At 50.7% G+C, this 23,451-nt stretch overlaps 2 protein-coding genes across 2 annotated transcripts; both read right to left on the reverse strand.

Moving 5' to 3' along the window:
• Positions 1-8,911: 8,911 nt before the first annotated feature.
• Positions 8,912-10,333, reverse strand: LOC127347244 (putative serpin-Z8). Its single transcript, XM_051373453.2, has 2 exons — positions 9,929-10,333; positions 8,912-9,784 (listed from the first exon to the last, which is right to left on the reverse strand). The coding sequence occupies exons 1-2, from the start codon at positions 10,331-10,333 to the stop codon at positions 8,912-8,914; spliced, it is 1,278 nt and encodes a 425-aa protein (XP_051229413.1).
• A 10,023-nt stretch (positions 10,334-20,356) lies between these two features.
• On the reverse strand, positions 20,357-22,493 carry LOC127294057 (putative serpin-Z8). The gene is made up of 2 exons (XM_051323805.2): positions 21,965-22,493; positions 20,357-21,512 (listed from the first exon to the last, which is right to left on the reverse strand). The coding sequence occupies exons 1-2, from the start codon at positions 22,379-22,381 to the stop codon at positions 20,670-20,672; spliced, it is 1,260 nt and encodes a 419-aa protein (XP_051179765.1). The 5' UTR covers positions 22,382-22,493; the 3' UTR covers positions 20,357-20,669.
• Between the last annotated feature and the right edge of the window lie 958 nt (positions 22,494-23,451).

Here is a 23,451-nt window from a genome sequence, read left to right on the forward strand (position 1 = left end):
ACGTATCGATAATTTCTTATGTTCCATGCCACATTATTGATGTTATCTACATGTTTTATGCACACTTTATGTCATATTCGTGCATTTTCTGGAACTAACCTATTAACAAGATGCCGAAGTGCCAGTTCCTGTTTTCTGCTATTTTTGGTTTCAGAAATCCTAGTAACGAAATATTCTCGGAATCGGACGAAATCAACGCCCAAGTTCCTATTTTCACCGGAAGCATCCAGAACACCCGGGAAGGACCAGAGGGGGGGCACTGGGCCCCCAGACCATAGGCCGGCGCGGCCCAGGCCCTGGCCGCGCCGCCCTATGGTGTCATCGCCCCTTCGACCCTCCTGCGCCGCCTCTTCGCCTATATAAAGCCCCTGGATCGAAAACCCTGATACGCTTGACGAAACTCCAGAAAGACTCCAGGGGCGCCGCCGCCATCGCGAAACTCCAATTCGGGGGACAGAACTCTGTTTCGGCACCCTGCCGGGACGGGGAATTGCCCCCGGAGCCATCTCCACCGCCGTCTTCACCGCCATCTTCACCGCCATCGCTGCCTCCATGATGAGGAGGGAGTAATCCACCCCCGAGGCTGAGGGCTCATTTGTAGCTATGTGGTTCATCTCTCTCCCATGTACCTCAATACAATAATCTCATGAGCTGCTTTACATGATTGAGATTCATATGAGTTTGTATCACAATTTATCTATGTGCTACTCTAGCAATGTTATTAAAGTAGTTCTATTCCTCCTGCACGTGTGTAAAGGTGACAGTGTGTGCACCGTGTTAGTACTTGGTTTATGCTATGATCATGATCTCCTGTAGATTATGAAGTTAACTATTGCTATGATAATATTGATGTGATCTATTCCTCCTACATATGCATGAAGGTGACAGTGTGCATGCTATGTTAGTACTTGGTTTAGTTGTATTGATCTATCTTACACTATAAGGTTACTTAAATATGAACAAATTGTGGAGCTTGTTAACTCCGGCATTGAGGGTTCGTGTAATCCTACGCAATGCGTTCATCATCCAACAAGAGTGTAGAGTATGCATTTATCTATTCTGTTATGTGATCAATGTTGAGAGTGTCCACTAGTGAAAGTGTAATCCCTAGGCCTTGTTCCTAAATACTGCTATCGCTGCTTGTTTCTTGTTTCTTTGCGTTACTACTGCTGCAATACTACCACCATCAACTACACGCCAGCAAGCTATTTTCTGGCACCATTGCTACTGCTCATACTTATTCATACCACCTGTATTTCACTATCTCTTCGCCGAACTAGTGCACCTATTTGGTGTGTTGGGGACACAAGAGACTTCTTGCTTTGTGGTTGCAGGGTTGCATGAGAGGGATATCTTTGACCTCTTCCTCCCTGAGTTCGATAAACCTTGGGTGATCCACTTAAGGGAAAACTTGCTGCTGTTCTACAAACCTCTGCTCTTGGAGGCCCAACACTGTCTACAGGAAAGGAGGGGGAACGTAGACATCAAGCTATTTTCTGGCGCCGTTGCCGGGGAGGAAAGGTAAAAGGCACTCATACTCCGGTTCCAGGTAAAGTACTTTTCTGGCGCCATTGTATTTGTGCTCGAAGCTATTTCCTTTAGATCCTGCAATTGCATCTTTTTGTTTCTTGTTTACACTAGTTAGGCATAATGGAAAACAACAAAAATATGAGAGATCTTTATGAACTTTATCTTGAATTAGGACATGATGTGTTTGAAGAGAGAATTAAAAAACCCATGGAACTTTATATGCATGCTAATGGGAATGTTATTAATATGAATGCTTTGAACACTATTGTTGCTAATGCTATGGAAAATTCTAAGCTTGGGGAAGCTGGTTTTGATGAGCTTGATATTTTTAGTCCACCAAGCATTGAGGAGAAAATTTTCTTTGATGATACTTTACCTCCTATTTATGATGATTATAATGATAGTAGTCTTTTGTTGCCACCTGTTATGGAGGATGAATTTGATTATGATTACAATATGCCTCCTATATTTGATAGCTACTTTGTTGAATTTGCTCCCACTACAACTAATAAAATTGACTATGCCTATGTGGAGAGTAATAATTTTATGCATGAGACTCATGATAAGAATGCTTTATGTGATAGTTATATTGTTGAGTTTGCTCATGATACTACTGAAAGTTATTATGAGAGAGGAAAATATGGTCGTAGAAATTTTCATGTTACTAAAATGCCTCTCTATGTGCTGAAAATTTTAAAGCTACACTCGTTTTATCTTCCTATGCTTGTCACTTTACTCTTCATGAACTTGTTTATTTACAAGATTTCTTTTCATAGGAAGCATGTTAGACTTAAATGTGTTTTGAATTTGCCTCTTGATGCTCTCTTTTGCTTCAAATACTATTTCTTGCGAGTGCATCATTAAAACTGCTGAGCCCATCTTAATGGCTATAAAGAAAGAACTTCTTGGGAGATAACCCATGTGTTATTTTGCTACAGTACTTTGTTTTATATTTGTGTCTTGGAAGTTGTTTACTACTGTAGCAACCTCTCCTTATCTTAGTTTTGTGTTTTGTTGTGCCAAGTGAAGCCTCTAATCGAAGGTTGATACTAGATTTGGATTTCTGCGCAGAAACAGATTTCTATCTGTCACGAATCTGGGCTGTTTTCTCTGTAGAAATATCAGAAAAATATGCCAATTTACGTGCGTGTTCCTCAGATATGTACGCAACTTTCATTAGTTTTGAGTTTTCTGATCTGAGCAACGGAAGTATTTATTAAAAATTTGTCTTTACGGACTGTTCTGTTTTGGCAGATTCTGCCTTTTATTTCGCATTGCTTCTTTCGCTGTGTTGGGTGGATTTCTTTGTTCCATTACCTTCCAGTAGTTTTGAGCAATGTCCAGAAGTATTAAGACTGATTGTGTCACCTCTGAACATGTGAGTTTTTGATTATGTACTAACCCCTCTAATGAAGTTTATGAGAAGTTTGGTGTGAAGGAAGTTTTCAAGGGTCAAGAGAGGAGGATGATATACTATGATCAAGAAGAGTGAAAGCTCTAAGCTTGGGGATGCCCCGGTGGTTCACCCCTGCATATATCAAGAAGACTCAAGCGTCTAAGCTTGGGGATGCCCAAGGCATCCCCTTCTTCATCGACAAATTATCAGGTTCCTTCTCTTGAAACTATATTTTTATTCGGTCACATCTTATGTGCTTTACTTGGAGCGTCTGTGTGCTTTTGTTTTTGTTTTTGTTTGAATAAATGCTTGTGTGGGAGAGAGATACGCTCCGCTGTTTCATATGAACACATGTGTTCTTAGCTTTTAGTATTCATGGCGAAGTTTCTTCTTCGTTAAATTGTTATATGGTTGGAATTGGAAAATGCTACATGTAGTAATTTGCTAAAATGTCTTGGATAATGTGATACTTGGCAATTGTTGTGCTCATGTTTAAGCTCTTGCATCATATACTTTGCACCTATTAGTGAAGAAATACATAGAGCATGCTAAAATTTGGTTTGCATATTTGGTCTCTCTAAGGTCTAGATAATTTCTAGTATTGAGTTTGAACAACAAGGAAGACGGTGTAGAGTCTTATAATGTTTTCAATATATCTTTTATGTGAGTTTTGCTGCACTGGTTCATCCTTGTGTTTGTTTCAAATAAGCCTTGCTAGCCTGAACCTTGTATCGAGAGGGAATACTTCTCATGCATCCAAAATACTTGAGCCAACCACTATGCCATTTGTGTCCACCATACCTACCTACTACATGGTATTTTCCGCCATTCCAAAGTAAATTGCTTGAGTGCTACCTTTAAAATTCCATCATTCACCTTTGCAATATATAGCTCATGGGACAAATAGCTTAAAAACTATTGTGGTATTGAATATGTAATTATGCACTTTATCTCTTATTAAGTTGCTTGTTGTGCGATAACCATGTTCACTGGGGACACCATCAACTATTCATTGTTGAATTTCATGTGAGTTGCTATGCATGTCCGTCTTGTCTGAAGTAAGAGAGATCTATCACCTTATGGTTAAGCATGCATATTGTTAGAGAAGAACATTGGGCCGCTAACTAAAGCCATGATCCATGGTGGAAGTTTCAGTTTTGGACATATATCCTCAATCTCAAATGAGAAAATTATTAATTGTTGTTACATGCTTATGCATAAAAGAGGAGTCCATTATCTGTTGTCTATGTTGTCCCGGTATGGATGTCTAAGTTGAGAATAATCAATAGCGAGAAATCCAATGCGAGCTTTCTCCTTAGACCTTTGTACAGGCGGCATAGAGGTACCCCTTTGTGACACTTGGTTAAAACATGTGCATTGTGATGATCCGGTAGTCCAAGCTAATTAGGACAAGGTGCGGGCACTATTAGTACACTATGCATGAGGCTTGCAACTTATAAGATATAATTTACATGATACATATGCTTTATTACTACCGTTGACAAAATTGTTTCATGTTTTCAAAATCAAAGCTCTAGCACAAATATAGCAATCGATGTTTTTCCTCTATGGAGGACCATTCTTTTACTTTCAATGTTGAGTCAGTTCACCTATTTCTCTCCACCTCAAGAAGCAAACACTTGTGTGAACTGTGCATTGATTCCTACATACTTGCTTATTGCACTTATTATATTACTCTATGTTGACAATATCAATGAGATATACATGTTACAAGTTGAAAGCAACCGCTGAAACTTAATCTTCCATTGTGTTGCTTCAATGTCTCTACTATGAATTTATTGCTTTATGAGTTAACTCTTATGCAAGACTTATTGATGCTTGTCTTGAAAATACTATTCATGAAAAGTCTTTGCTTTATGATTCAGTTGTTTACTCATGTCATTACCATTGTTTTGATCGCTGCATTCACTACATATGCTTTACAAATAGTATGATCAAGGTTATGATGGCATGTCACTCCAGAAATTATCTGTGTTATCGTTTTACCTGCTCGGGACGAGCAGAACTAAGCTTGGGGATGCTGATACGCCTCCGACGTATCGATAATTTCTTATGTTCCATGCCACATTATTGATGTTATCTACATGTTTTATGCACACTTTATGTCATATTCGTGCATTTTCTGGAACTAACCTATTAACAAGATGCCGAAGTGCCGATTCTGTTTTCTGCTGTTTTTGGTTTCAGAAATCCTAGTAACGAAATATTCTCGGAATCGGACGAAATCAACGCCCAAGTTCCTATTTTCACCGGAAGCATCCAGAACACCCGGGAAGGACCAGAGGGGGGGCACTGGGCCCCCAGACCATAGGCCGGCGCGGCCCAGGCCCTGGCCGCGCCGCCCTATGGTGTCGTCGCCCCTTCGACCCTCCTGCGCCGCCTCTTCGCCTATATAAAGCCCCTGGATCGAAAACCCTGATACGCTTGACGAAACTCCAGAAAGACTCCAGGGGCGCCGCCGCCATCGCGAAACTCCAATTCGGGGGACAGAACTCTGTTTCGGCACCCTGCCGGGACGGGGAATTGCCCCCGGAGCCATCTCCACCGCCGTCTTCACCGCCATCTTCACCGCCATCGCTGCCTCCATGATGAGGAGGGAGTAATCCACCCCCGAGGCTGAGGGCTCCGCTGTAGCTATGTGGTTCATCTCTCTCCCATGTACCTCAATACAATAATCTCATGAGCTGCTTTACATGATTGAGATTCATATGAGTTTGTATCACAATTTATCTATGTGCTACTCTAGCAATGTTATTAAAGTAGTTCTATTCCTCCTGCACGTGTGTAAAGGTGACAGTGTGTGCACCGTGTTAGTACTTGGTTTATGCTATGATCATGATCTCCTGTAGATTATGAAGTTAACTATTGCTATGATAATATTGATGTGATCTATTCCTCCTACATATGCATGAAGGTGACAGTGTGCATGCTATGTTAGTACTTGGTTTAGTTGTATTGATCTATCTTACACTATAAGGTTACTTAAATATGAACAAATTGTGGAGCTTGTTAACTCCGGCATTGAGGGTTCGTGTAATCCTACGCAATGCGTTCATCATCCAACAAGAGTGTAGAGTATGCATTTATCTATTCTGTTATGTGATCAATGTTGAGAGTGTCCACTAGTGAAAGTGTAATCCCTAGGCCTTGTTCCTAAATACTGCTATCGCTGCTTGTTTACTGTTTTACTGCGTTACTACTGCTGCAATACTACCACCATCAACTACACGCCAGCAAGCTATTTTCTGGCACCGTTGCTACTGCTCATACTTATTCATACCACCTGTATTTCACTATCTCTTCGCCGAACTAGTGCACCTATTTGGTGTGTTGGGGACACAAGAGACTTCTTGCTTTGTGGTTGCAGGGTTGCATGAGAGGGATATCTTTGACCTCTTCCTCCCTGAGTTTGATAAACCTTGGGTGATCCACTTAAGGGAAAACTTGCTGCTGTTCTACAAACCTCTGCTCTTGGAGGCCCAACACTGTCTACAGGAAAGGAGGGGGAACGTAGACATCAGTCCCGCATGTCATCCTCTCTGAATGATAAGTGTTTCTTTTCTTGGATTTTTTTGACACCCTGATTTTTGGCTACTTACTTTTTCTTTCGATCCCGTGGAAATGTTGAGACCGCTCCTGCAAAATAGGACCCATATGTCATCCTCTATGTATAATAAATGTTTCTTTTTGTATTCATTTTTGACCCCTAATTTCTAGCTACTTGCGTTTTTCTTTCAATTCCCTGCCGCCTTGGAAATGCTGGGGACGCTGCTGCCTCATGGGTCCTGATGACACACGAGTATAGGGGGTGTATCATATTACTTTCGATAAATAAACGTGTCGGGCCCAACGAGAAGCAGAAGGTGTTGATGAGCAGTTTCGATCAAGGATTCACTGTAAACACTAACAAACATGTTTGCAGGGGTATTTGGTATTGTAGGTAAATATAGTATGAGTAAATAAAAGACAATGATAATAATTGCAGCGAGTGGCCCAACCCTTTTTAGAGCAAAGGACAAGCCAGTTCTGTTACTTATCATGACCAAATGTTCCAGAGAACACACGAGAATTTCGTCAAGTGCTTTGCTTGACATAGCTAAATAATCTTCATTGATTTGATAAGTGTTGTGTAGGTGAACCTATACTAATGCACTACCCCAAACTTGGACTAATGCATACTTGTGATTATATCCCTTGCAAGCATCCGCAACTACAAAAAGTAATTAAGATATATCCAACCACAACCTTAAACTTTGATATCCTACATTCCCTCGTTCCTAACGGGGGTTTGGGTTTCTGTCGCTCCCCCAACCCCACAATTAGTATCCAACTACTCGATGCATTCCCCTAGGCCCATAAAGGTGAAGTATCATGTAGTCGATGTTCACATGACACCACTAGAAGAGTAGCAACACAACTTAAATATCATATCATTAAATAATACTCAACATAGTTCCACTACTAACATCATGACTACTCCCATGTCCTCAAGAACTAAACGAATTACTCACGAGACATCATATGGATCATGATCAGATGTGATATAATGATGAATAACAATCTGGACATAAACCTTAATTCAATGGTTCCACCCAATAGCATCAGCTACAAGAGATAATCAATAGCGGTAAAGTTTCCCCTATGAAATAGACAAGTATCAAACCCAAATTTGCTGCAGCGGTACGGAGTGGAGATGGCGGTGATGATGGTGATGGTGGTGGAGATGATGATGATGATGATGATGATCCCAATGAAGTACAGCTCGATGACGGGGAAGGCCCAGTGATTGGCTAGGACCTTACACCTAGCCTCACACCAAGGAAGTGTGGACGGGTTGCGCGCCCGGCTGGTAACAAGGATAAGTTTTCTTATGGGTAAAGAAACACTCCTTTGCAGAGTGTATCAAATTATGGCTTGTCACTCCCTGTTCTGGGTTTGGATCTGCGAATGCCGCTGGAAAGGAACTCCATGAAGTTCTAGACACCCGGTGAAGGCTAACGGATATAGTTCAGAATAAAAATAACCTTTTGAAAAATGTTTACGAAAACATGCATTGCCTATAACTTTCTGGCTGTAGTTAGTGCATTAAACACCTCTTTCCTATAATGAACTTGCTGAGTACGCTCGTAGTCATCCCTCTTTGAGCCCCCTGCTTAGATATGGATGCATCGAAGGAGGTTCTACAGTGAAACTCGAAGGTAGAGGAAGTCAACTACTTCAAGAGACCAAATTCGAGGAGTCAACAGAATCAACCACTCCATCCACCATGGAGAAATTCTAGATTAGAAGTAGTAGGAAACTAGCTCCATAATCTTAGCACCTAAGTAGCTAGAATCCAATCTAGTCTCTCTAGCCAATCAAATACCTCTATAGGTAGGGTCAGATAAGTCTAGTCCACGGGTTTTCTTCTGGAGTTTATTTGCAGTTTTACCTTATTGTAAAGTAGAAGGCTGTGTTGATCTTCTATAAAGAGTCGGTGTTGTAATTCTATAGATATGCCTTGAACTCGCATATGTAGAGATGTAATACTAGTGAAACGGTATTTCATTGGTGTTATGTCAACAATTTGCATACTACACCATATAATTCCAACAAAGATCACCGGAGTTGGCCGAGCTCTAACTAAATTTTCCGGTCAACCGGGAGTCAGAGTTAGAAAGAAAGAAGTATGACCAAAAAACTCCATTAGCACACATAAGGCGCTCAATTCCTCCAATGAACTACAGATAAAAATACTATAATTCCCCATAAAAGATATATATACTATATCCATTAAACTCGATTAACATAAAAGCAAACACCGAGACTGAATTTTATAATTCCTAGCTAGACAAAAAGAAACTCGCCCACAAGCATATACTAGTAATTTGTTAGAGTTGGGTAATGCTAAAGTTCGATTCCATGGTTAACTCTGCTAGCTAGCTCGTCTAATGCTTAACATCTCACGTCCAAATTGGATCGGACCTACTCTTCCTTGGTAGGATCGATGACATGGCCAGCGAAAACAACGGTGCCGGACGTCTCCTCGATGATGAAGAAGGCGAACGGGTGGTCGGCGACGAAATCCACGGTTGGCTCCGGTTCTGGCCTGGGCACATCATAATCATCGCAGAGGGAGAAGCCCAGTTCTTCGTCGGACTCCACCGTCACCGCGGCTGCCTCGCTGCCCTCCTCGTTCATCTCCACCACGGCCTTGTGGACAACCTCGTCCACGCACAGCTGCATGGCGCCCGACTCCTCGTCCCCGACGATCTCGGTCATGTTTGCTAGCAAGCGGTCGAACGGCAGCCGGAGGCCCACGTCTTGGAGCACGCCGCGGATGCTGGCCATGTAGGTGAGCTTGAACTTGGGCAGCCGGAACTTCCCCACGGGGACGTGCCTCGTCGGTAGGTGCTCGCGCAGGAACTCTGGTCGCGACGTCAACTTGTCCACCAGGCCCCACAGGCCGTCGTGCTCGTCAGGGAGGAAGACGCACATGGAGAACTCCGGGAGGTTCTCCCGCAGCTTGTAGCTGAAGTACCCCGACGAGTCGTCTTCACACGACTTGTAGGGCAGCTGGAGCACCCTGAAGCCGTCGTGGCAGGCGATCCGCTGGTAGAACCTCCACGGCCTCCGCATGAAGGGTACGTCGTCGACGGTGCTGCCATCGAACAGGTGGAACTCCTCGTCGACGGTGTCATCCTTGTCGAAGACGCTGCGCCACTCGGCCTTGAAGTAGATGGCGTTGGCGACCACGTGGAGGGTCTCAGATGGGCTGTACGGGTCCAAGACCTCCGTGATGAGGTTCCTCGTCGCCTTGGCCACCCACGCATTGATCTCCCTTCTCGATTCCACTGGCTGCACGTAATAAAAGTAATAAAAAAAAAAGTTCAGATTTTTCTCGATCTGTGTAGTAGTATTGCTCAACAAAAGAAAATTACTTGAGTAGATGTATTTTTTCGAGAACCAACAAAACAGAGGATGTGGGATATGTACACGTACATGATTCCTGAAGTCGACGGCCCACGTCTCGCCCTTGTACGTCCCGACGACGGTGTCGCGGTACGTCGGCTTGAGTGGCAGCGTCTTGTCTGTCCACGAGCCGCACGCGAAGGCCACGGACGGCCCGCCGATGACGGACCGGTCGGCGAGGACGCGCTCCACCACCACGCCCTTCACAAACGCCTCGAGGTCGCCACGCGACGGAGCGCCAGCGATGGACAGGATCTCGTCGAGCGTGTCCTCGGCGGCGCCGGCGGACATGAGCGCGAGCGCGACGTGGATGGACAGCGGCGAGAAGATGAGGTTGCTGCTGGTTCTGCCCGCCGAGACGCGCATGAGCAGGCGCGCGGCCAGCGCCGCCTGCCCGTGCTGGCAGGCGATCAGGTTGCCCTCCTCTGCCGCCATATTGCGATCGTTCCAGCTCCTCTTGGCTATCTATAAGTATCGGTAAACTATAGCAGGGTACGTATTTATTGGGTGGGTATATGGAGTTTTGGTCTTTGGAGCTGTGATGTTGTACAGCCGCACGTACAGCATCCATGACGGTGCTGCTGCAAACTCGGTTACATCCGTCAGGTTAAGGTATTTGTTTCGTGGAGATTTGGGCTTTTACTTATCGTATTCGTGTTGGTCTCTCAATTTCTGTTTGAGAAGTTAAACGTGCTTGGGCGAGAGTAGTACTAGGATGGGTGACCTCCTGGGAAGTCCTCGTGTTGCATCCCTCAAAAAAGAATGAGATAAACCATCAACACCTGTAGCCTCACCGCCGGTACCCCTCGCCGCCGCCACCATGAGTTCGCCCTCGTCCTCCTCCCGGCGCTGGGCGGATTACACCGACGACGAGGAGGAGGAAGTGCCCCGCAGATCCTACTGTGAGGTTCTTCGGAGCGGATCGCCGCCGGTGGAGTCTGCGCCCGACGCGGCGTCGCCGTCCGTAGCCCGGGCGGGCGTGGCTTCCCCTGGTGCTGGCCTTGGAGGCGTAGGTCCGTCGGTACCCGCGGCTGCCGCGGGCAGGCCATGGGCCGTGGACAATGGAGTCCGTCGCCTGGCGTCGCTGGTGGTGCTCCCAGGCACGAGGCCCGCGCCGCCGGCGTCGAGGCCGCCCGTTGCTAGTGCGGGGATGGCGCGTGGAAACAAGAGGCCGCGGGGTCAGGCGACCCTGCCGGCGTGGACGGTCCGGTCTGGCATCCCCGGCAACCTTGCAGGTGCGTGCTTCAACTGCACAAGGACCTGCCACATCTCCGCGGAGTGCACGTACGAAACTGTCTGCCTGCGCTGTGGAGACGAAGGCCACCATGCGCGTGCGTGTCCTCAAAGCCGCCGTGCAGAAGGAGATCGGCGGGAGGCGCCGGGTTGTGGAGCGGGGCCGCAGGGGGGACAGCCTGTGCGTCAGCGCCTGGGGCCGACGGAGCAGCTGCCGGTGGCAGCCAGGGAGCAGGGCCGTGGAGTTGCGAGCGGGGAAGCTCGTGTGGAGGCCGCCCCGGGGAGATCTGGCGTGGAGCCACCGCCGCCGCCGCCGCCCGCATACCGTATCCCTGCGCGGCAAAGGCGCAACCTTGACGAGCATCTGCCTCGGCGGGACACGCGTGCGCCTTCACCGCCGCCCGTGGATGCTGCTGCTGGGCGCTTGCCTGCTAGGATGCGGCTCGGGGTGCGTGAACGCTCACCGCCGCCGCCGCCGCCGCCACAGGCTTCATTGCCACCACCCTTGCTGGAAGTGGTTGGTTCCTCGACAAGGGCGGCGCCCCGTGGGAGAGCTACTGAAGGTGCCGGGTTCGCTGGGCGGCAAGGCTCGGAGCCGCCGGAGCTTGGCTTCACCGGGCGTGGCGCGCCTGCTGCGAATGAAAGGCGAGTGGAGTCCCGTGACGCGGCCAGGGCCGGGCAGGCTCGGCGTGACCGCGAGGTGGAGGCTGTGTTCGTCTCCAGGACAACGGAGGTTGACGCCGCGGAAGGTGCACTTCGCTATGCGCTGGTGGCGTTCGCCGCCGGAAATCGAGCTTACATCACGCTGAGCGAGGCCGGCGCGGCACTGGTGGCGCGCTTACCCCGGTCGGAGGACAATTTCACCGTCCATCGATCCTCGCCTGGAGATTTCCTTTTCGTCTTCACCAGCAGGCGTGTCCGCGATGAAGTCTTGGCGGTGGATGCCGCACATGGCCGGGATTTCTCCCTGCGCTTCACGCCGTGGAACAGGCAGCTGCAAGCCATGCAATGCAGGCTCAGGTTTCGTGCCCATTTCGAGCTCGCTGGCGTGCCTGCGCACGCGTGGAACCGTACCACGGCCGCTGCCGTTCTCTCCTCTGATGCTTGGGTGGAGTGCCTGGGAGCGGCGACGGCCAACCGAGAGGATCTCAGCCGTTTCCAGGTGGTGGCCTGGACAAACGACGTGTCGTGTTTCCCCAAGGCCAAGGAGCTGCTGGTCGAAGAGCCCGGTGATCTGATGGAAGAAGACGAGGGGCTTGTCCTCCCTGGCTCCGCTCTGATCCCGTTCGAGAAAACCATGCTGCGCTACTGCGTCTCTGTGCGGGTGGTGCACGCGGAGGACATGATCCCGGACGACGATTCGAGTGCCGGTGGCAGCGGGGGCAGTTCTGACGAGGACGGCGGCGGAGGCGGTGGCTCGGGTAGGCGCCGGAATAGGGACGACGATCCGGGCAGAAGGTTTGGTGGCAGGGACTCGAGGGCAGATGATCGAGGGAGAGACCGTGATCGTCACGACCGCGGACATACGTCCCGCTCCCGCCGCGGTGACGTTCTGCGGCGTCGGCCGTCTAGCGGCGGCGGTTGGGGAGGCAGCCGGAGGATTGCCCTGAACGTGGCTGCAGAGGTCTCGCCATGGCCAGAGGTGGAAGACGATGACGTGGAAAGCGTGCGCTGCGCGCGGGAAAGCAGTCCAAGGCTGAAAAGCGGTCTTTTGACCACTGATCGCATGCAGGGCGCGGGAGGCTTTTGGCAGGCGGCCTCGGATCCGTCGCGGCGTGGGGATCGCCGAGCAAATTCTGAATCGCCACATGGAAAGTACAACGGCTTGTCCGTGGAGCGGTTGCAGCGCGGGTGTGGTGGAGCTGGCGAGCATCTGACGCGTGGAGGGGAGGAGCGGGGTGCTGTGGATATTCGAGGAAGATCCCCTGATGCGGGCCCCACGGCCGGCCCCAAAGTGGTGGATCCGATGGAGCCCGTCTTGGAAGCAGCTGGGCTGGCCATTCCTGGTGGGACACGTGGCCAGGACGCTGAGGAAGAGTGGGAAGAAGGAGAATGCCGGTCTGGATTTTTTCGTCTAGTCAATGGACCAGCTCTTTCTCCATTGACTGGACTGGCCCACGCTGACCAGGCGGAATCGGTTCAAAACTACCAGCTTTCCAACTCTGGAGTTGTGCATACCCCACCGCGGCAGGGATGGACTTCGCCAGAGGCGTCGGTGGGTCTCGTGGAGGGTGGCTCGCCCACGTCGGTGCTCGACATTGACTACTTCCAAGTCAGTGTCTCGCACATTGACAAGGAGCTGAGTGTGGATTCCGCAGGCAGGGAGGCTGCCAGCTTACAGAAGGAGCAGGAGTCTCTCTCTTTCCGTGAAGCTTGCAGAAGGCCGATTTCTCCGGTGCTCAGTAGGCCTGTCAGACGGTGCAGGAAGAAGAAGGTCTACACAGGGCCGGTTAGGCGCAGTGGACGCATCAGCAAGAGGTTTGCTGCTGGTACCCCCATTCGGCAGCAGCAGCGTGCACTGATCACCAAGCTTGGCATTGCGCGAGAGGGTGACATCATTGGGGACGAAGCCCTCCAGGCCTATCTCGACCTCTTCACCAGACCTTTTCGCCAGCAGCACTTGGACGTAGTTCTCCGCCTCTTCGGTTGGACAGCAGACGACCTTCAGGCAGCCTCAGATGCACCAGTGGACTGTTTGACCTGATTCGAGGCTTTTATTTCCTTTCCGGGCGCACTGTTTTTCGCGCACAGCTGTGTTGACTATTCCCCTTTGTTGTAATGGATTCGGTGGATGTTTGCATTGCCATTTGGAATGCGCGTGGACTTAATTCACCTGTCAGGCGTCTTGCTGTTTCTCAGACCATCTCGCCTGCGCGAGCATCCGTTGTTTGCCTCCAGGAGACCAAGATGGCGGTTATCTCCGACCGCGTAGTGCGTGAGTGCCTAGGTCCGGCCTTCGATGGTTTCTATTATCTCCCGGCAGTAGGCACCAGGGGTGGTATTCTCCTAGCGTGGCAGTCCACTTTGGTGACGGTTTCCAACCCTCACATGACTGAGAATGCCATCACGGCGAGGATCTCTATCAGTGGAGGGGACAGTTGGTGGTTCACTGGGGTTTATGGACCACAGAGTGATACGGACAAATGCGCCTTCTTACAAGAGTTACAGGATATCCGAGACCTTCATGCAGGGCCGTGGATGGTGGCCGGGGATTTCAACTTAATTGTGGACCCCCAGGATAAGAACCAAGGAGTCCTACACCGTCGGATGATGGGCAGATTCAAAAGGACTCTATCCAATCTTGATCTCAAAGAGGTGTACCTGAATGGAAGGCGATTCACTTGGTCTAATGAGCGAGCGCAACCAACTTTGGAGAAGCTAGATAGGGTCTTCACGACCGTGGATTGGGAGGACATGTTCCCAGATGCCTTCCTATCCGCCATGTCCAGTGGTCCCTCGGACCATTGCCCCCTGGTGCTTAACCTGTCCCCAGACTTGCACAGAGGGCGTAGATTTCAGTTCCAGTCTTTCTGGCCCAAGGTGGACGGCTTCCTGGAAGTGGTCCGGGAAGTGTGGATGATGCAGCCTCGTGAGCCGAACCCCTTCAAGCGTTTAGATCAGAAGCTTCGAGCCACGGCGAAAAGGCTAGCCAGCTGGAGCTCCAAGTTCATTGGTAGTATCAAGCTGCAAATCCAGATGGCCACAGAGTTGATTCTTCGGTTTGACGTTGCTATGGAGTCTAGGCAGCTGTCAACACAGGAGAGAGCCCTTCGGCGTCTGCTAAAGAAGAAGCTCCTAGGGCTGGCATCTCTGGAGAGGACGATTGCTCGACAGCGTTCCCGCATTCTCTGGCTTCGAGAAGGGGATGCATGCACCCGGTTTTTCCACTTGCATGCCAGCCATAGGCGGCGCAAGAACTTTATTGGCCATTTGGTCGTGGAGGATAGGCGAGTTACGGAGCATTCTGAGAAGGCGGAAGTAGTGGACGATTTTTTCGATCACCTCTTGGGGGTAACGACGGATAGACCTTTCTCGCTAGATCTGGAGTTTCTTGGGCTTCCCTCTCTTGACCTCCAGCATATTGACGGAGTGTTCATAGAGGAGGAAGTGTGGAAAGCCATAAAAGACATGCCCCTCGACAAATGTCCAGGCCCAGATGGTTTCTCAGCCCGTTTCTTCCGGACATGCTGGAGCATCATCAAGGAGGATGTCATGGAAGCTTTCAACTCCCTTTCGCGTTTGGATTGCCGTGGTTTTGGATCGATCAATGAAGCCTTCATCACCCTCCTACCAAAGATGGAGGGGGCGGAGGAAGTCCGGCATTTCAGACCCATCAGCCTGATACATGGAGTGGCCAAGTTGGTGGCTAAGGTGATTGCTAACAGGATCGCTCCTGTCCTCCCTCAGATGATAGGACCGCAGCAGAGTGCATTTGTGCGTGGAAGGTGCTTGCATGATAATTTCATGATGGTTCAGGGAACAGCACGGAAGCTCCATAGCAGTGCTACTTCCGCAGTCCTCCTCAAATTGGATATTACCAAGGCTTTCGACACCGTGGACTGGGCACTTCTTCTGGAGGTCCTCCGGAAGATTGGATTTGGCGAGAGGGTCCTGACGGTTATCTGCGCCCTCCTCTCCACAGCTACCACCTGGGTCTTGCTGAATGGTACACCTGGTGCGCGGATTGCCAACAGGCGTGGACTGCGTCAGGGGGACCCCCTATCCCCCAGCTCTTCATTCTGATCATGGAGATCCTGCATTTGATGATTCAGAAAGCGGCCGATGAGAGGTTGCTTACCCCGCTGGCACAGATAGGACTGCGGCTCCGTACATCGGTGTACGCGGATGATGTGGTCACCTTCCTACGCCCTACTGTGCTTGATTTTAGGGTCTTCTCCGGGATTGTGGATGACTTTGGGGCCGCCTCGGGCCTATGTGTCAACATGGAGAAATGCTCAGCGAACCTTATCCGTTGCAGCGATGCTGACTTGGCTGTCGTGGACCGGGAGCTTCGATGCCCCGTCGTGGATTTTCCCCTCAGGTACCTTGGGCTGCCCCTCACCCTGAGGAAGCCGACTGCAGCCCAGCTGCAATACCTCGTGGATAGTGTGGCTAACAAGCTACCTGGTTGGAGGGCCTCACTTCTCGATAGAGGTGGACGGCTGGAGTTGGTACGCGCGACTCTCTCCGCGATACCCATCTTCACCATGATGTCTCTTGATCTACCAGCCAAGACAATCACAGCAATTGAGAAAATAATAAGAGGTTTCCTCTGGAAGGGGAGAAAGGACGTCAACGGGGGCCATTGTCTAGTGGCGTGGGACAAAGTCTGCGCACCTAAGGAATGGGGCGGGCTAGGGATCCCCAATATCAAGATGATGAACGTGGCCTTGAGGACCAGATGGCTGTGGCTACAGCGCATGGACGTTTCCAAGCCGTGGAAGGAGCTTAACATTCAGGTGCCCACGATGGCAAGACATCTCTTTGAAGGGGCAACCTACTCAGTGCTCGGAAATGGAGCGACTACTTTGTTCTGGACGGACAAGTGGCTGCCGGATGGGCGGATCTGTGAGATAGCACCTAACCTGTTTGAGGCGGTGCCGAAAGCCGCCCTTAGACAGCGACGGGTACGTGAGGGCCTAGCTGGGAGATGGCTAGATGATGTCTCTCCGGACCTCAGCGCCCTGGCAGTAGGAGAGCTCCTCCAATTGGCTAACCGTCTGACGAACATTGCCCTGGATGAGGGCGTGGAGGATGTTTTCCGATGGAGATGGGAGCAGGACCATTGCTACTCTGCGCGATCTTGTTATCGTGCGATGTTCGGAGGTAGAGTGGAGATGGCGGGGGCGGCTCAAATTTGGCGGTCCAGGGCACCGCCAAACTGCAGAGTTTTCCTTTGGCTGGCGGCCAGGGATAGATGCTGGACGGCGGACAGGCTGAGCAGACGTGGTCTCCCGCACCCGGCGACGTGCCCTTTCTGTGATCAGGGGGCGGAGACGCTCGACCACCTTTTGCTTGGATGCGTCCTGTCCAGGCAGGTCTGGGCAACGTGCCTGAGATGGTGGGGAAAGATACATTGGATGCCGCAGACTGACACTAGTTTCTTCCCTTGGCTCCAATCGAAGCGTGGGGGTCCGGGCAAAGATCGAGATCTCTGGACAGCCGTCACCCTCGTCTGCTGGTGTCTGTGGCGGCATCGGAACGACATCGTCTTCGAAGGCGCCACCCCATCCTCGGGCGTGGTAGTCACCCGGATCTCTGACGAGGCAGACATGTGGCGCCTGGCGGGTTTGTTTAGGGGTAGTCTTGTAGACGTGGGAAAGTGGAGATGTCGCGAGTAGTCCTATAGGGTGTGTGTAGCTGCCTTTCTTAGGCAGAGTGGAGTGCGCTTTCTGGCGGCTGTGCCAGAAGTGTGTTGTACCTTGGCCTTCTGGCCTTTCTTCTATGAAACAGATACGTCTCTCCATGACGTATCCTTGAAAAAAAAGATCGACTCCAGGCTGATGCTACGAAATACTACTATCTATAGCTATATATGAACATCTATACAGTCCGTAAAAATGATATGTAATTTTATATTTGACTGTGCAATGATAGTAGTAAATAAACGAGTAAAACTCCGTGCGTCTCAAAATACATGACCGTATAGATAGTATACAAATTTGGACAACAATATTTGTGTATGGAGGGAGTAGAAGTATACTTCAGTAAATTCTGTTTACATCGATTTGTAGCTTTAGATTGGAGCATTTTTTTCCTGATAGGAGTCAAACTTAGAAATGTTCAACTGGTAAAAGATATTACTAGTAGGATTTTGCATCTTTTTTTTTTTTTTTTTGAGAAACACAGTACAAACGCAGACGCTCACATACACGCGCATACACTCACCCCTATGAACGCACACACGCACACCCTACCCCTATGAGCATCTCCGGAAACAATCCAGATAAGGAGTTTATCCTATTCATGTTTTCAAATATTTGGTTCAAATAACACGGAATTATTCTTACAATTTCAATAGTCGTTTATTTACTACTATCATTGCACAGTCAAATGTAAAAGTACACGGAATTATTCTCAGTCGGTTAGTTGAAAGAGCCGAAGATGATTTGAGCCATAATTTTTTTATCCTAATGAGCATAGAGGACTATTGAAAAACTGACTCCCTTGTCGCCCCCGCTCGGGTGACAACGGAGGACAAGCCCTAGCCGCCCTGGGTCACCTTCCCTCCCCCCATCTCCTCTCCGCCTTCGTCGGAGGATGCGGGCGACGAAGCTCCCACCGCCGATGACATAGGAAGGGTTTCTCTCTCCCCAAGTCTTCTTCTTCTTGAGGAGGAGGAGGAGGAGGAGGAGGAGGAGGAGGAGGATTAGAAAGGAGAAGAAGAAGAACGGTCTAAAACACCTGTGGAGAACTTAGACAGCTTCGTCCAGTCCAGGGAGACGGTACCTACATGAGAAAGCCATGCATGTACCAAGCTTGCGCACCATCTTAGTGGCAAGGCTGGGAGAAGGGGATCGAAGAGGTGAGCGAAGCTCGGAGCGCGGTTATGGTTTTCAAGAGGATACATGGAGAGTGGGGTGACACTTCCAGCAGGGATCAGAGTGGGTGTAGAGGAGTTAGGGTTTATTATAGGAAAACGCTTTCTTTCCTTCGGAGGTTGCTAGCACCGCGGCCTCCGGATCGCCCGAGCGACACGCGTCTCATCTGCGTGGACGAAAATGAACGATAGTGCGTGGGGTCCACCAAAACCCTATCCTGTCCTCCATGCCTTCATCGTTCTCCTCCACACGCTCTCACTCTCTCACATCTCACACCCAAACGCCGCCGCTGCATCTCAGCCACTGGTCGCTCCCATCCCAGCCATGCGACACCGCTAGAACCAGCGCTCCCACGCAACTCTTACCATCGCCCTCCCCTCCTCCTCCTACCGCCTATCCCCCGCTCGCGCCGCCTCCGACGAGGTCAACTGCGCAGCCGGCCGCCGATGAGGATGTCGTGGCCAAGGCGTCGTGGGACGCTGCGCCATGGAGGTGTTGCAAGGCCATGCTGCCGGTGCTGCTATAGCAAGCCAACGCTGCTTTGAGCAGCATCATAGCTGCTGCATGGGGAGGCGTCGCCACAGCGGCGCTACAAGCCCAGGCCGTCGGAGCTGCAAAGGCCCACCGATGGAGCTGCATATCCCAACCGCTGGTGCTACAAGGGGCGGCGGTGGAGCTGCAAAGGCCCACCGGCGCAGCTGCAAATACCAACCACCGGTGCTGCAAGGGGCAGCGGTGGAGCCGCAAAGGGCCACCGCCGGTGCTGCAAGGCGTGGTGGTGGAGCTGCAAAGGGCTACCGGCGGAGCTGCAAATCCCTACCGCCAGTGCTTCAAAGGCCCACCGACTGAGCTGCAAAGACCAAGCGCGGCTGCTTCCAGCGGGGGCAACGGTGTTGCAGGCGCGAGCGGTGGTGCCTCCAGCGGGGGCGGCGGTGCTGCAGGCGCGAGTGGTGGTGCCACCAGCGGGGGCGGCGGTGCTGCAGGCGCGAGTGGTGGTGCCACCAGCGGGGGCGGCGGTGCTGCTGGGGTGCTGCCGTAGGAGGAGAATGGCGCTTCCTTCGCTGGGAGGCGGTGCTACAAGGAGGAATGGCATATGCTGCTAGGAGAGTCGTCGGTGCATCCCACCGGAGTTCACGCATCGCCAGCGAGATCCCTCACTGGACTTGTTTCTAGGTGTGTCGGGAGGATGGTGCAGCCAAGGGCTGTCTCTGTGTGATGTTTTTGTTTTGTTTTTCACTTTTTTCCTCCGTGGAGAATAGAAGAGGTGCACGTGGGGTGGTGGTCCTGAAGGGCCAGGGACTCGGAGGTTCGGGAGAAAAAAATCCTCCGGAGGATCCTCAGCAGTACCCTTATATGGTGTAAATATCTTAACGGATCAGAGTGGGTGTAGAGGAGTTAGGGTTTATTATATGGGTTTTTGAGCAAGTCTGGTGTAACTATATGAGTTGAGTTTGCTCAAAGATCTACTCATATCGGCTCGTGGGAGAGGGCCTGGCGCCTAAATATCTTAACGATTACATTTGGCCGTCGTCTTTGCTGAGAGAAACCTAGGTGCTGTGAATAATTTTTTTCCATGACAATTAGGAATGTTACATTGCTAATCACCCCCAGAGGGAGGTGCTATGCTGTAGTGGTCATATTTGCCCGCGTCTTGCTCATCCAGCAATCACTAATCAACTGCATGTGTTGAAGGAGGCTGTTACACAATGATTAATCCTATGCATTCAGATAAGCAAGTCAGATTAGCTTATTCATGGTACATGAAGGTATGCACAATGGTAGCATGATTACTGAAAAGAAAGAAAACGAAAGAAATGGGTTGTTCTTCCTCTTAAGAAGGATAATCACTTACCTTAGCTTGAATTTCAGACGGCGTGAAGGCTAAGATAAGATTGCCATCCCCTTTGAACTATCAATAGGGGATCAGCGGAAAATGGGAGAGACAATGTACAAAGCTTAAACCATGCCTCCAGTTTTGGATCATTTCTATTCAGAGTCTACTCTTCCTTTGAAGGGTCAAGGACATGCCCAGAGAAAACAATGGTGCCCGTCGTCTCCTCGATGATGAAGAAAGCGAAAGGATGGTCAGCGACAAAGTCCACCGGCTTGGGCGGCGGCGGCTCATCACCAAACAGCGAGAACCCCATGTCGTCGTCTGACTCGGTGTAGGCTGCAGCCTCGCTCCCCGCCTCGTTCACCTCAATGACCGCCTTGTGGATGACGTCGTCAACGTACAGCTGTGCGCCCTCCATCTTCTCCGTCAAGTCCATCGTGTCAGGTTCGAAGGGAAGGCGCAGGCCCATGCTCTTAAGGACGTCGACAATGCTGCTCTGGAAGGTCAGCTTGAACCTGGGCAGCCGGAAATCGCCGACCGGAACCAACGAAGTAGGTAGGTGCTCGTGCAGGAACTCTGGCCGGGACGTCATCCTGTTGAGTAGGCTTTGTAGACCGTCGCGGGCATCAGGGAGGAACACGCACATGGAGAACTTGGGGAGGCTCGCCAACTGCTTCCAGTGGAAGCCCGGCGAGCTCTCGTCAATTGCCTTGTATGGCAGCTTGAGCACCTTGAACCCGTCATGGCAGGCGATCTGCTCTTCGTGCAACCGCAGCCTCCTCATGAAGAACGCTTTGACGGGACTGCCATCGAGGAGGTGGAACTTGCGATGGTCCACGGTGAGCTCCTTGTCGAAAGGCTGGCGCCACTCGCCCTTGAAGTAGATGGCGTTTGCTACCACCTTTAGGGTCTCTTTACTTTGGGCTTGTGGGTTCACCACCTCGCTTATGAGGTTCCTGGTTACCTTGGCCACCCATGCGTTAATTTGCTTCCTGGCTTCCACTGGCTGCAACAGATATTCATGTTCATAGTTAAAGGTTTGATTTTTTCAGGATTTCATAATCAGTGTATAACAAACCCTTCTTCTAAAAGACATATAATGGCCTGTTGATATTGGTTACCATCAAGACTTACTCTGATAGTACAGTACTACTTAGTGGGGAAAAAAACTTACATAGTTCTACAAAATCTGTCAAGAACCTCCATATCTCCTTTTTTTTTCTCAATTTGATTCATCCCATGATGTATACTAAATTGCTAACACTTGCTAATTGATGAGATCGATGATACTAATTTACATCTGTTTAAATTGCAATAATACTGCTTATTTTCTTCAATAATTTTAGTAATTTCAGAACTCGTAGTAGTCACTTTCAGTGCTTAGATTAGGAAGTAGTAGCGTGATCAAGAAAATTAACATGTTTAGATCTAGTTGCAGGCGACGCAGGTGCTACTCACATGATTCTGGAAGTCGACGGTCCATGCGTCGCCCTTGTAGATCTGCACGATGGTGTCGCGGTAGGCCTTCTTGAGCTGGAATCTCTTGTCGCTCCACACGCCGCATGCGAACGCCACGCACGGCCCGCCGGTCGCCGACCGATCCGCGAGGGTGCGCTCCACCACGGTGTCCCTGACGAACGCCTCGAGCTCGCCCCTCGACGGCGCGCCGGCCACGGCGAGGATCTGGTCCAGCGTCTTACCGCCGGCGCCCGCCGACATGAGCGCAAGCGCGACGTGGATCGAGAGAGGCGAGAAGACGAGGTTGCCGCCGGCCGTGGCCATGGCTGCCGTGAAGCGTTTTAGCAGGCCCGCGGCCAGCGCCGCCAGCCCCGACTGGCAGGCGCTCGGGGCGCCGACTACGTCGTCGGACGCCATGGTGTTTTCGCTGGCTAATCGGCGGCGGTCGAGCACGGGTAAACCTATTTTTCGATCCGTTGCAGGAGTCGTGGGAGCAGTTTCAAGGCAATGATATAGCTCTGCGATCCTTCTCGAGACTAGAGGACAAGAACACGTTTGGTAAGACCATACCACATCCGGCTGAATCGTATCTATACCTAATAATAAAGGAGCTAGGGTTTCTGCCAAAATTTTCGTCCAACTTTTTGTTGAACCGTTTTACCCTCCCACCAATCCACATAATACTGCATAATGCCGTTATACCGGTTCAGTTTCAGTCATATCCCTTCTCGTCACGGAAACCCTCAGGACCTCCCCTCTCCCCCGCCGTCTCCTTCGCACACCCAATCCATCTCCCCCGCACGCTTCAATCTCGAGGGTAGCCGCCGCCCGACAGTGCCGTCGCGTGCAATCGTCTCTGCCCCCGCTCCCGTACTCGGCCATAATCCTTCACGCTCCGAGCCTCCCCACGAAATCGATTGAGAATCCTCTGCCTTTCCGCCTGATGATAGGAAAAAACAGGCTGGCGGAGGAGTCCGGCTCGATTGGGAGCCGCCGGGGCTCAGAAAAGGGCAGGCCAGGGGGTGGTGGCGGATAGACTTCACATCTCCTTGGCAGGGCGAGGACGCTGCTGCGCATCCGGCGAGCGCGTCACCAAACCAGACCGGGATCCAGCATCCGATCTTTGATAGTCTGGCAAAGACGGCACCGCTCGTCGCACGATTTACTCTGTCCCGTCGAGCCAGTTCCATGTAGGCGGGCTGCCCAACCCTTACCTGGATGGGGGCGAGCAGGGCGAGCGTCCCGGTGCCCCGAAACCAAGGGCTCCCCAGGAAGAAGGGCCGCTGCTGGAGGGACACGCCAGGATGTGGATCCCCGCAGCGTGCACCGCGAAATTCCTCTGACCAACAAGATGTTGTAGTGCGCTGGTGACTGAATTAGCATCCCGACTCATATGTGCATCAGCAGGCGGCAGTGATGGAGGTGAATAAGGCGGCACGACAGTGCTGGAGTAGGTCGATCCCGTACGGTAGTCCAGAGCCCATGTG

This window comes from Lolium perenne, chromosome 4 (assembly GCF_019359855.2).
Source record: "Lolium perenne isolate Kyuss_39 chromosome 4, Kyuss_2.0, whole genome shotgun sequence".
Lineage (NCBI taxonomy): Eukaryota > Viridiplantae > Streptophyta > Magnoliopsida > Poales > Poaceae > Lolium > Lolium perenne.